This window comes from Trachymyrmex septentrionalis, unplaced genomic scaffold (assembly GCF_001594115.1).
Source record: "Trachymyrmex septentrionalis isolate Tsep2-gDNA-1 unplaced genomic scaffold, Tsep1.0 scaffold129, whole genome shotgun sequence".
Classification (NCBI taxonomy): Eukaryota; Metazoa; Arthropoda; class Insecta; order Hymenoptera; family Formicidae; genus Trachymyrmex; species Trachymyrmex septentrionalis.
Genome location: NW_017304428.1, coordinates 2,095,168 through 2,110,058, shown reverse-complemented (window position 1 = coordinate 2,110,058; position 14,891 = coordinate 2,095,168). Strand labels below are relative to the sequence as shown.

Here is a 14,891-nt window from a genome sequence, read left to right as displayed (position 1 = left end):
CTCTTATTTAGCAACACCCTCCTCTCTCGCACACTTTCCACTTCGCGACCGAGACGAAACCGACCCGCTTCCACGGCATCGATAGATGAAAATCACGTTGTCATCGTGAACGATTTGATATCGTCATTGATTGCATGTGCTATTGTTTCCTTCACATAGAGCTCCTTTGAGAATCCTGCCATTTGGCTCCCGTAATTATGATCCATACTCTTATCTCTGCCTTGACCTCTTCCTATGTAGATTTGTCTATAAGGCATTTGAAATTATACGTTTGTGAGAAACGCGAAATAAGACGTTGAGGAAAGCAAGCAATATATCGATCAACATTTTCAGATTGTCATAAAAATCTGGAGCAATTTAACTTTTTAGTATACAAATAAATTGCAGATATGAAAGAGAGAAGAAAAAATTTATAAATTTTTTAAAGATTAGAATATATATGTCTGTATGTAGATTAAAATATAACATTTCTGAATTATATCAAATAAAATTAACTTTTTGATATTTGACGAAGAATGCTCTTTTGCATTTTTAATTATATTTCTTGTTATGATTAATACTTACAACTCGAAGTACTTGAAGTAAGTTTAATTACTTATTAATTCCGTTAGTTTTTGTATATAATAGGTATTTGTCTCAATGTCTTGTGCAAGAAGAAAACACAACTCTTTTAAACTTTAAATACGAAGCGCCTTACAATTCCGAGTGTTAAGATGTTGAACTAACATTCATTTAAATTGAATTAATTTTTCAGAAATAAATGGAGAGCCGATGAAATTATTGGATTCACACAATCATTCTGATAATCCCCCCAAAATTTTCCCAAATCTTAAAAACAACTCTTTTACACGAGATTGCGCAACGTGTTGCTGCATCAAAATCTCTATCAGCTGATTGCACAGACAAAATAATTATCCGCTCTATAAATATATCATGCTTGAGCCATTTAAACTATATTCAGCCTCTTTCCTCGCCGAGGAAGGAAACGGCGACGCGGTCGCTCCTGAGTGGGAGAGGGAGAGAAAAAGAGAGAGGATCGCCGGCGGTAGCTCAACGAAAGAGAAGGAGGAGGAAAGCTGGTCAGGATGGTGGCGATCGCCTTCGGATCCACGAGTGGCAGTTCATGGCGCGGGTAGCCGGCGCAGTCACCAATTCAACCAGTCGGTTGTAGTCAGTCGGTACCAGAAGAGCAGCTCCGTTCGCGGGGCCGCGCTCTCTCGCGCCTCGGTTCGCTCAGAAAACAGATTTGACCGTTTACCACATCTGTCTGTCGGAAATCGCGACGGTACGGTATCTTGGCTCGCGTTCCGCGAGATACTCGATCGTCCGTACGACTCGGGGAAACCTCGGAGTGGTTGGTAGCGCGCGAACTTAACAGTAAGTGCGCGGAGTGTCTCGATATCGAGTGCTAGATGAAGACGTTCTTCTCTGATATATAAGTGATAAAGTGTCGGTTGCGCTGCGAGGGTTTGAGAGAGGTACTCGAACAGGTCCTTGTTGGCGCGAAGCGATATTCTAGAAGAAGTTGCACAAACCTGACTACGGATGGTTAACGTGAGTATCGTGTTAAGTATGAGAGTACGTGCAAGAATGTAGTAGGCTTATATTGATATTCATCTAAACTTCTAATCGTTCCATTTGCTCATCTTAAATTTGCTAATCTTATCTTTGCTAAATTAACTCTTGTTGAATTAAAATGTACTTAAGTAGATAAGCTTTAATAAGTAGTTCTGTCATACTTCTGTTCTGTTTAGTTACTAACATAGAAATAATAACATAGAAATAGTAAAAATGTATACTTAAAAAGTGCATATACTATATACATAATTGTATTAATGTTTTATTTGTAAAATAATTATGCATTTCATGTAATTTCTAATATTTTATCGAAAATAATTGTTTATGTAGAACATTATTTATATCGAACAATTTAGTAGATTTTGCTTTGTTTTTTAAAAACGGTTTTAATTGTTTTATGAACAGTTTTAATTGTAAAATGTAATAAATTGATATTACGCGTATAAATTGATACAATATCACACATACAGATAAAATATAACTTAGAACTTTAAATTATAAAATATTAATGGCTCAGAGACGATGATGCATCTTATATACGAGAAATGTAAGTATCTTGTTTATGAAAATTCAGTAATTTCCATTTCAAAAACGCTGACCTACATTTTCTTTTGTATATAAAAATAGTTACAACTTTTCTTACGAAAGTCTTCATCTGCCTACATCTCCATTCCAATGATAGTTTACTATGGAATTTCTTGCAAGGTGCGGCATATTATGTGACCGGAATGATTTCTTTACGAGAAAGTCATCCCGCTCTGTTTGCAACAAATTCAACTAGCGAAATGGAAATTATTAAATCCACGTGGCATATGAATACGAATGGTAATTCGAGTGCGAGTTTGAGTACGAAGACAAATATTAAGTGAGGCATTAGTAGTTTTCACTTTACTTTCGAATGCGAAATCTTGGCGTCACGAAAACGTATTCCTAATTAATTTTGATTTTGATTTTCTAATTAATTTTATTTTTATCACGGTTTAGATGTTTGTGTACGTAAGAAAATTTTTTATTACTCTTGCAGTTTGAATACACAAAAATCATACATTTTAATTTTTCTCCTATTATAATATTATATTACATATAATAATAAGAAAATACTTTATGTAAGACTATTAATCAAAACAAAATTATTCAGCAGTATGATTCCAAAATTAGATATTATATCGTATTTTTTTAGAAAAGTAGATTGATATCATCACGGTAAATTATATGCAATATAATATTACAATAGGAGAAAAATTAAAATGTATGATTTTTGTGTATTCAAACTGCAAGAGTAATAGAAAATTTTCTATTGAAATGTTTTCATGGACTCGTTACGCTTTGTGCGGCGTGCATGACTTAAATTAAACACGCACACTGTTTGCTTTATCTATTATAATTTCTATTAAATTATATTCACGTATATACTTGAAAGATACACGATTTTGAATAATAATTTTCAATCTTTATGCTCAACTATTATATTATGTTATCCAAAAAAATATATTTCAATGTATTAGCGTTTCTAAAATTAATAAATTTATATTACGCGTAAAATTAGCAATATTAATATTTCAAGTAGTAAGTAACAAAAAAATAGTTTTGAAAAAATATTTATCTACACGTTTATTTTTTATCTCTACATTTCACAACTTATTTTATGTTACATTATTATAATGATAATAATTTATTATTTAATTTATTTGCATAAAATTCAGAGAATACCTTTTTTTTTATATCAATGGGTAACTATTAAAAAAACAAACTATCGCATGAATGATACTTACGAGCTCTTTCCTGTCCCAACAATTGTGCGTGTAACTCAGTAATTTTGTTTAGCGCTTAAATATAAATTACTGTAATGTTGCCAGCAAACGAAGGACATCACTATTGTGAAAGAATCTATACGGCCCTGAAGTATTTTTACTTTCGAATGTGTCACCCATAAACCGCAAATTTCTACCTACGTCTTTAAATTCCGTTTCGAAGTCCATTAGCTTAGGTCAGTCATCCCTACCTTATACGCGAACAGCCGCATAGTGTAATAATCTGTAGATCGTAGTACTATCTACCGTCCAAAAATATTATGCTATAGGAAAGAGAAAATAATTAAGGCATCACATCTGTTTCTTTCATAAACAACAAGATTATTTTTCTTGTACTTTTAAATCTCTATCAAATATTAAATCTTTATGAAAGCAACATAAAGAAACATGTAATAGTTATATCCTTAAAATAATGTTTACGTTCTTTGCTTGTAACATTTTACTTGATGAATTTTCATCCGTATAATTATGGCAACTGGCTGAATCAATTACACACTACCCCAACAATCAGCATTGACGTCACGAATTTGCACCAACAGCTCACTTTTGCTGCAATAAAATCCGTGTGAAAAAGTAATACGATTGCTAAACGAAGAAATGAAGAGATAGAAGAAGGAAAAAGGAAGAGAAAAAAAGGGAGAGAGAGAGAGAGAGAGAGAGAGAGAGAGAGAGAGAGAGAGAGAGATGGAAAACGACCTGTTCACCTGTTCCTTCGCGTTCTCGACATGGTCGAGGAACTTCGAAGTCGACCGGCGCATTTCTACCTCTCTGTTGCTACGAGATTCTCTGCTCCTGCGAAACCGGGTCTTCTTCTCTCCGCGACCTCGAAACACACAAATTACGAACGGCGTAGACGTTGCACATACGGGAGCATCAATGGGAGAGACCGAGGTCCAATACTAATGTACGCTAACGCGCATATTGTGCACGTACTTATGCACAACGTAGTTCAGCCGATGAAGCTATAAAATTGTTGAAGAGAAGTTGTATTCAAAATATCTTTGGATAAAGAGCTGCAGCTTCGTTGACACCTAGAATTTATCACTCTCAGACGCAATCCTTCTCAGTTCTCTGTGAGTTAAACTAAAGTGCAAAGTATGAGAGAACGTCTTATGTTGTCTCGAGATTTATTAATCCGCTATATATTAGCCGTGTTTGCTAAATGGAATGCATGCGGCCCTTGCACATGCTGCGTTACGGGATTCGAGTTTTACATTCTCGTGTAGGCGATGCAGTTTTCTTAGTCGGTTGTGCCGTCATATTATTTGCAGTAATTATCTCTGTACATTATAAAAATTTATCATAATTGCTAGATTCAGAGAATTCGTATTATCCTTTATTAATCATAATAAACGTGGATAAAATTACATTTTGAACTGTAGGGATGTGTTCAATCTTTAGAGGTTTATGGTCACTGAATTTATAGGCGATGTGTGAAAACAATTCAGTGTGAGGATTGCTTGATGCGAAGAACAGGAGAAGAAGAAATTGCAATTCGAGACGGAGAATAAACTAGAGAGGGATACGAGATGAACTCGAGGCAAACTCAAGGACATCGAAGGATCCTGACTCTCGCCCTTTCCCCTTATCGATCTAATGGAAAATATAAAAAAAGCTAATTTTTGAGATAACAATTTGTTACATACATTTTTGCAGTATTATTTGAGTCAGAATTTTTCAGTATTACTTTCTATATTTAGAAAAATGAAAGAAGAGTTAATTTAAATTTCTGTTAAATATAAACAGAATTGTTTTAGATTTTTCTAATAGAAAAAACAGCGTGCATGATTAATTATGTTGAGAAATTTTGCATTTTTTAATAATGCATTTTTTAAATGCATTTTATTATATATGACATGCAAGAAATCGATGTAAGATTTATACGAAACATTATAGATAAGACTCGTAGAGAAACGATAGAATCTTAAATTTATAATTGAAACACGATGAATCAATTTAGATATATCGATAAATCCGTTAACTTGCGGAAATTATTAGTCATCAATCTCGGGCTGTTCGAGGAAAGTGTTTCTCGGAACATAAGGATCGTTCAGGGTCGAAGGAGTCAATTGTAGACTCCAGCGAAGCTCTACGATTCAGGAACCGTGATGAAGAGTTCGAGCATGATCGTGAAGGGAGCGCCAAGAACATCAGAAAAACGACTAACAATAAGTGATCCCTTGCTGAGAAAACTTGACTCGTCGGGCGAGTCCCCGTAAATCAGTATCCGTTCGGGATGAAAATAGTGTCAGCTAAAGGATACTGTGTGATGCCGGGGAACGCGGATTCGTTCACGAGTGCTGGCAAAATGGAATTAAGCAGCACGCGTTTAAAAAATAAACAACGATTTATGACTTCTTACGAGTACCACGATGGCGTTTGCATTACCAATGTAATTTGTTTCTCATAAATAACTGCATCGTTCGCATTTGATTCAGCCAACCATTTCAAATGGAAGTTGGAAGCGTGCTGAAAAAGGAAACCTGAATGTAACTAGTTAAGCTATAAGATTGATATATATTTACGGAAATGTCAAATGGTTTAAATGAAATCACGAGGCTGATGCAAAAGCACTGTTAATTTATTTATTTCTTAAGATTTTATTAGTATCAACAAATTTTATCAAGACAGACATTCTAAATAATTTTCAGACAAATCAAAGTGATAATAACAAAACTGGAAAATTTTTTAATATTTGAATCTAATTTTACTTAATATAAAAATGAAACTTTAATGAATAAAACTATAATTTTACATTTATATGATATATAAACGAATTATTATATTTTACGTATTTATTTAATTATGAAACTAAGTTATATTAATATAACTTTATTTAGAATATTTATTTGAAATTATAATCAGTTCTAATTTTGTAGAAATCTTTATAGTTATCTCTCTCTTGTATCAAAATTGTATGTTAAAATTTTTAACAATAGTCAGATTGTATAAATACTATAAATTAATAATGTTTATTGCGTAATAACTATGCGTAACATTGAATAATAACTTGCACACGACGTTCCATCTATTACTTTCTGAAGCTAAAAAATACTTGTACTTACCGAAGGCTGTGATGATACATGGAGCTTATCAAAGAGAGATAAGTTAAGGAAAGCCTCGTCACTGGTACATCAGACTTAGAATAGAAGTGCATATACAAAGATCTGCAGACCGTGACAAGGTAGTAAACGCGTGTGGAAAATCAAGAGTCGCGTTCCTCGATCGACCAAGTGATAACATAAAGACGCTTGCACAAATTTCCGGCATTTGTCAAGGGAGTGGGAGCACGAGCGGTTGCTTGCGGGTTGTCTGATTATCGTGTGAAGGAATCTCAAATAAAAAATCCCGTGCAAAGAATTACGGGATAAAGACTACTTCAAGCAGGGAGGAGGAAGGTTTGAACGCATATTGTTAACTTGTTATAATACACCAAAGGGAATATGTAAAACAAAAACTAGTTTGCAAAATCCTGTTTATTTAATTATTTATAACAAAATTATGACTATGTCGATGTTTCTCTTATAACTAAATTACTTTGTTAATTAAAGAAATCGTATATGAAAACATGAATGAAAGTCTAAAATTTAAGGCATTCTATGCATTATTTGCTTTACTGTTACGTTATATTGCTTGGGAGAATTTACAAGTGAACTCACTTTTAATGTCTATGTAATTCTGCAATTTAGAAATGCTGATGTTAAAAAAAATGTTACATAAACATTGATATTATAGTTATAAAACAAGATAATATACCACAACGATATAATAAAAATCTAACAGTTTAATATTTGTGTTTACTTTTCCTTTAGAGATTAGTTTCTAAATTATTATATAATTCAAAATTAGACATACGTGTATGCATATAAATTACTGAAAATAGAAAGGATTATTTAGCAGTTCTACAAATTTTATAAATTTTGATACTTTTTACGTTAATTTTAAATAATAATTGCAGTCTTTAAATTAAAAAGTAATAAAAATTATTATGTTAATATAAGAAAGATATTTTTATATTCTCCTCCGAAACGGTCCATTTACTATCAGGCTATACTTTATTTAGAAATTTTGTTTTGCTAAGGAGCTTATCAGAATTGATTACTTAGAAATTTATTACTTGTAAGGAAATTACAGTTAGAGTTACTTTTTTCAATAATTGTAACTATCAATAACTTAATTTTGTTTCTTTTTTTTCCATCTATAACTGTAATTTAAATTGTCGTTAGTTATATTTTTTAGGAATTAATAACTAATTTTAATAATTCTTTATATATATATAATACTATATATATTTATATATGTACATATATAAAGTACTACATAACTATATATAGAATGTATATTATATATATATATATTTCAAATTTATTCTTCAACATATCGGCTGACTAAAATGAAGTTGCTCAGTGAATAATTAATGATTATTTCTTGTGAGATTGGAATATTCAAGAAATATAACTATCTTTATCCCTGATAAAATCATTATATTCTCTAAATATATCTGTATTAAGAATTAAATTAGAAGCTTTTTTTAGTATGTAAACTTATAATATTGGTTCTATAATTTTGATTCCAAGTGCATATATTATCTAGAAATAATATAATATAGGGTGCGCCATCTGTTGCGATAGCATCTGAAAGTTGAATAAATTTTGATGTGGGCAAGTTTTTTCATATTTTTTTTTACACAAACTTTATTTATTCCTTTCTATTTTATTTCCATCATGTTTTGAATATAATATCCAACAAATGACCGCCTTTATGTTTGATGCAAAACAATGCCCTTTTTCGTGCATTTTGCATCACATTTTCCAGCGTCTCGGTGGTAATAAGCGATATTTCCCGGTGAATATTGGCTTTGAGTTGAGGTATGGTCTGCGGCTTGTCACCAAACGGTCACTTTTTGATCATGGAGAGGCTCCTCGAATATCTCACAAGGATTTTCGTCGGCCCAAAAGCGGCAGTTTTGCTTATTAACAGCGCCATTCAATGTGAAATGAGCTTCATCGCTCATGATGATTTTGAACCAAAACTCACCATCGGCGGTCATTTGTTGGATATTATATTCAAAACATGATGGAAATAAAATAGAAAGGAATAAATAAAGTTTGTGTAAAAAAAAATATAAAAAAACTTGCCCACATCAAAATTTATTCAACTTTCAGATGCTATCGCAACAGATGGCGCACCCTGTATATAATAATATAACCGAGCGTTTTGTAAAATAAGTAAAATAAATAAAATAATATTAAAAATGTATAAGATTCTTGTATTTAAAATGAATATTGCGAAAAATTAACAGAAAAATAACTAAAAAGTAACGACTTGTTACTTTCTAAATAATTATAACTGTATGTGTTTCAGAATTGGTAATTTATATCATCTTACTTTTCAGAATCAGTAAATTGATAATGATAACCAGTTATTTTTTAAGAAAAAAGATTGTAACTAGTTAGTTTTATAAAGTAGCTTTTCTTATCCTGTTTCTTATCAGTAAATTTCTAATGATTAATTTTTGTACATATAACAAGTTTCTCGCCTATAAAATTTTTTCGCTTCAAAAAGATTAATAAACGTTCTCGTGTTTAGCCGATTTTCTATATTACTAGGCATTTGAATACGTTAGGTGGCAACTTTCTAAGTTTCTAGTTTCGCACCGAGTGAAAACGCTGAATCTGGCGCCGCGGAAGTGTCATGCCTCGGATTTCCGGTAGGGAAATCGCATATGTGAATTGTCGATTATGCAAAACTACTCGCAAGACTATTTCTTATAGGAAGGAAAATCGATTGAATTGATTATCCGAGGTGACGTTAAAGCGAGACACTATTATGCTCGACTTCCAGGTAAATTGAGACGTTAAAAAATGCCACCGCGTCGCACAAAACACCGTTTCGAATTGCAGTGAACAGTTCTTATAAGAGCAAGAAATGTTTGGAGGAGAGAAAGTGCTTTTGCCGAGAGACAGTACAACCGACAAGATCCAACAAATTATGCATAATCGAAATTACCGTCATTTTCCCATTTTGCTTTGTACTGGTGGTATGAAACCATCACGAGTACTTGGTTTTATTCGCGGTCGTAAACGCACTTTGAAATACCTCCTCACAAGGAACAATAAAAGTTCGACGAAAAATACTTGGAAGCTTAAGATAATTTATCATATTCAAGTATAAAATTATTAATTTTTTATTTTAACTTTCTCTTTATATTTTTTTTTCTTTTTATATGAATGTTACATATATGTATATATAAATAATTTTTAAAAATAAGTTTTTAATTAAGTTAAAACAGATAATATATGAAAAAGCCTAAAACATAAACATATATAAGTTAAATATAATCCCAATAATTTATTTAATATTTGTATTTATTGTATTTATCTTGTACATATTATATTTATTTTTTTAAATATTTATCATGAATGGTAAAACTATTCTCATACTTAAAAAAAATTGTAGATATCATTATAATTAATGAGAAACGAGAGTCATATTCCTCTAATGTGTAACGGCAGATTATTAATTGCTTCATGAATGCACTACGTAATAGTAAAGGAACTTTGATGTTTTGATGAGCTAGACAACGGAATCTACGGAGGCGGCATAATCATGAAGGGAAAAAATGGAGCGAGTTATAATAGAGTAGAGGAAATTAGGGTCGCAGTTCATGAGGTTACGGAGAGTGCTCTTTGCTGAGTACCGTTACATAGACATGCATCTCGGCTTATTCACAACTTGAAAATAACGTTAATAAAGCTAATAAATAATTTTATTGCTAAAAATAAGATAATTATAATGCAAGATTCTTTCTTAATATAACTCTCTTTTTTGAATAAAAATACTTTTCTAAGAATATATATTTTGACAACTTCCTATAATATTTAACGCCAAATATTGTTAACTAATTCTAAATTTTGTTTTTATAATATAAAAATTGGACAGAGATTAATTAAAAGATACTTAAAATTAAATATACTAACAGAATACGATGTTTAACACATATATTTTATATTTCTAAAATATCTACTTTTACAAAATGTATGTTAAAAAGGGAGAATTTTGAAACTTTTATTATATAAAATAATGTTTTTGGTATGTTATAATTTATTTCTGTAAATTCACTTTTCTTATAAATTGTATTTTGTAAAAAAATTCATTTTTGCACGATCAGCTTGGTCACCTGTTGGTGATCAAACGTGTACGTCGATCAAACGATCGGCCTTGCTCATTTTGTGGCATAAAGTGAATGTAATAGTACGTCTTTGCAACACGTGACCGACGTAAAATTCTTCCGTCCGAGGGACTCGTACGTCTAAAACGTTCTTACAAAGAGTGACGTGTCAAGAATCGCGACAGGAAGAACGCAAAAGCTCTCGTATTTCCGCACGATCATTCGCCACTTTGCGGAGTCACGACGAAGGAGCATGCTTTTCGCCCTACGAGCACTCCGCTTGGATGCGCCTGAGTCTCAAGGCCATACATGCAAGCCTGGCGTAAAAATTCACTGACCAGTAGAAAGTACACGATTAGTCATCAACGATCCTTTGCGCAGATACATATCTGTTTGTTTTTACAGAAAATTATTTTTATTTATTATATAAGTGTATATGTGTGTGTGTTTGCATATAAATACAAACATACGTAAGAAACTTTCTCTCCCTCTCTTAAAAATAATATTTAGTAAATGTATACAATATATATATAATATGTATGACTAAACAAGTTGTTTGAAAGATTATGTCCACTGCTCTTACAGAAATTCGATTTAATACTAGAAATTCCTTATTTTTTTAGTATTGCCGTTCAATGCTTTTAATACTTAAAATAAATAAAATTAATTACTATCCAGTATGAAATTTTTATGTATGAAAGTGATCCATAAGATATTTAAAATTGATTGAATCTGTAAAAAGTTTTAAAATGTTTTGATAATCTAAGAATTGGATTACTAATGGCCATAGTATAAAAATAAATGGGTTTTGATATCTTAGTCACATTTCTTGAATGATATCTAGAAGACATATCCGTAGCTGATGCGTTTTCCGCGGTGAATTCCCGAGCAACCACCTTCCGCTAAAGCGAACACTTGAACGATCTACTGTACACGTTAGGTATATAATAGCTACCATATACTCTCGTACCGGTCGAACTAGTTTCATGCTTGGTTCTCTCGCGGCCTTGAGGCGCACGGACCACTACACGGTGTGTCGGTGGTCGTCGCGAGAGCCCTTTATGGCTTACCTCACCCGACGTGGACTGCGGATCCACGATAGTACTCCTCAGTACTTCTTGGCCTTCCGCAATTTCAGTCATTATAACCGTACCTTTCGTGCTGCTCTTGGACAGATAAAGTGGCTCCGAGCTTGGAAACGTAGATTAAGGGCCATTTTCGAGATTTACGAAACAAGAACGCGTAAAACAGACCACTTGCAGTGAACATTTCTTTATTCGAGATTTGTACAAAAATGTGTTAACTTTGTACTAACTTTTCTGTGTTTTTTGTTCTAGCAATATAGATCTGATCTTGACATTATCGCGAGAGACTCGTTAAAGCTTTCTAATATTAATCATATACCGGTTTAACAGCTCCGGTTGAATAAAATGACTTTAATTTAATCACAAGAAGTAAATGTCAAATATTGTGAAAACGTTTAAGCGCGAGGCACTTCTGTTAACTTCCGTAAATAGTTTATTGTAGTGCAGGTGCAGCGAGAAACATTAAACCGTCTCGTAATCGATCTGTTACGAAAGAGATAGCTCAGACGTATAGTTTTTTGTCATGCGACGACAATGCAAAATGGCACGCCTCAACCTGGTATGTGCCAAGGCAGTTCCATGCGACAAAACAGAATTACTCGTAGTATCAGAAGAGAGAGAGGAACACCGAGAAAAAAATACGGAAAGAAACGCGGTGACTTCGTGCAGAATGAGCATGACAGTAGGACCTCTGGCCTGTGTTAATTATCAGCTGCCGTTTTATTACAATTTTAATTGGTGCATCATGTCGCGCGGTGGAATTAGCTGGCCTCGGAACAATGCTCGAAAACGGAACGCGGCGCCTCGATGAATGTAATTGAGTATTTCGCAATCGTGTGACGCTTTCACGACCGCGCGCACACACCTTCTCTCGCATTATCGCCTACGCGGTGAAAATATGTTATCAACGGCCGTTGCAAAATACATATAATGACGGTGTTACGAGTCACTGAGGCGTGGAGGACATCTCCGTATCTCCCCCGTCACAGAAACGATTCAATGACCAATCACTGTCTGATGGTGACATTTATCTCGCAACAAGAAGAGGCGAGGATAGAATGAGCGTGGATGTCTGTTTTGAATGAACTGATATTTCGAATGTACAAGGTGTTAGTGCAATGTTAGTGTCGATGCTTTGTAAAGCAGAATTCTTTTAATAAATATGCATTTAATTTTTTCAAAAGACGATTGAGTAAATTTGCAAATCGTGAATTTTGTAAAGTAAAATTTTAAAAAGAATATAAACAAAAGGATTAATTTAATATTTAAGTAAAAATTAGCAGAGAAATTTTAAATACAATTAAAGAATGTCACTCTTATAATAATATTGTTGTATAAATTTTACAATTTCCAGTTCAAACAAACTATGCGCTAATTATTTGTATATCCGTCATGAAATAGCCTTAAACTGAAGCTGGAGTACATAATGTCACAAATTATTTTTTAAAATAAATTCATTTTCTTAGTAATAAACTGATTAGCATCAGTAATATTAAGTTCTTATCAATAATTTAGTAATTATAAACATCTTTTTTTATTTAAAAAATAGACGTTACGAAAACGTTAATAATAAAAAAAAATTTTACAAACATTATATTAACATATTTTTATATAATATTTTAAAATATAACTGATGTCATATCACAGTAACTTAAAAATAAAAGAACAAATACTCTATGTACGCATAAATAAAACGTTTCTTTTCTTGTAAGATAGGAACTTCCTTGTTCCTATGTTGATTTATCACATAAGCACGAGATATTAGTAGAATGTGTTAATATCGAACGTGTTAATAATCACGAGAGCATTAATATTAATGAATTCTCAGGTTACGATGTATAGCGCACGTGTTTTGCAGACGAATATTCTGCGCGAATATCTGGCGTCGCCGCGCCGGCAGGATATTTCTTAATTTCGCATTTGTGTTAACGCTGTATCATTAAAATCGATTAGATAAGCGGACATCATCGTAAATCATCGATACGAACTGCCGGTTACATCGTCTGGAAAAAGTGTGCATAAAGTCACGTGTTATGAACATGGCAGGCGAGGCTAATTTCGCCGTAATTTATTTCGAAAGCATTCACTCGTGTAGAGGTGTCAATGACTTCTATCTCTTGCCAAATACCGTGTAAAGAAAAAGAAAAGGAATCGTTCAGCGATGAATCGTTCATCGCAGTGTAAAAACTCAACGAAGAGAGAGAGAGTGTCGACCTGGATACAATGCTCGATAAGCTGAAACCTTTATCGACGCGCACATCGAGGTCACAAACGCGCCGTCGATTAGAAAATGCGCGAATGGATATCTGCGAAAGTGATTTGCTGTTCTTGCTTGGTTGACAAGGTGTTATTATGAGATTTTTAGGAGTAATGACGCGTCTACTTTATAAGAGGCAAAATTTTGCAGGTCGCTCATTGAGATCGCTATCGAGGGATCTATAGAGGTCAACGAGATACGCTCATGGCGTGGGAAAGGATATGCAAAAGAATTTTAAACGTTCCCCCGAAAAACCCAAATACCTAAGGCGAAAAATTTTTTAAGAACGGTATGATTAATATTCTGTAATATTCTATGTGCTTGATGTTTTTTGAGAGGATCATAGGGATATAGGACATAATTTTTAACATTCTTGGAATATTTCGGAATAAAGATATTGTGTATTGATGATATCCATAGATTTGCACTTTTTTTCATTTCTAGCGAATTTTATTTTAAATAAATATATTGTACCAGTATTATCTTGCGTGAGAATGTAGGAAGTTGATCGTACATTTGCGCAATTTAAACGTCGACGTTTGCTAATGCGTAATATTAATTGCCGCAAAAACTGCAATGCGGTGTTTCAGAGAAGTTTCTGAGCTTCTTTTACTCTATACTTTATGTGTAAAGATGTACCTTAATTACGAGATGAGATGGAAAGAAGAATGAGGATAGGATGCGGTTAGAGGTACTGTTAAATTCTCACCCTCTATTAGTAACGAGCCATTAATATTAATTAGATCGCGTAATCTTTTAATTTAATTTAACTAGGAAGTTTTCTGTCAAGAGTATGTCATGATTTGGCATTGTACGTACTTTTATAAATAGCTAGAATTAATTTTAAAAAAATTCCAAACAGTTGAAATAGCTATCATATATGTATGTGGGAATAGCTATCATACATACACGTGACTTTCGTTTTGATTAATATAAGTAATAAAAATTTGATAAATATAAGTAATAATAAAATAAGGAATATTATTATT

The 14,891-nt window shown here is 32.7% G+C and overlaps 1 protein-coding gene across 2 annotated transcripts in view; it reads left to right on the top strand.

Moving 5' to 3' along the window:
• Positions 1–1,152: 1,152 nt before the first annotated feature.
• LOC108756596 (calpain-C) overlaps positions 1,153–14,891 on the top strand; it is a 32,930-nt gene continuing 19,191 nt past the window's right edge. For both annotated transcript variants that reach the window (XM_018500510.1, XM_018500509.1), the window contains exon 1: positions 1,153–1,554. In XM_018500510.1, the coding sequence (XP_018356012.1) occupies positions 1,546–1,554 (9 nt within the window). In that variant the 5' untranslated portion in view covers positions 1,153–1,545. The remainder of the gene's footprint in view (positions 1,555–14,891) is intronic.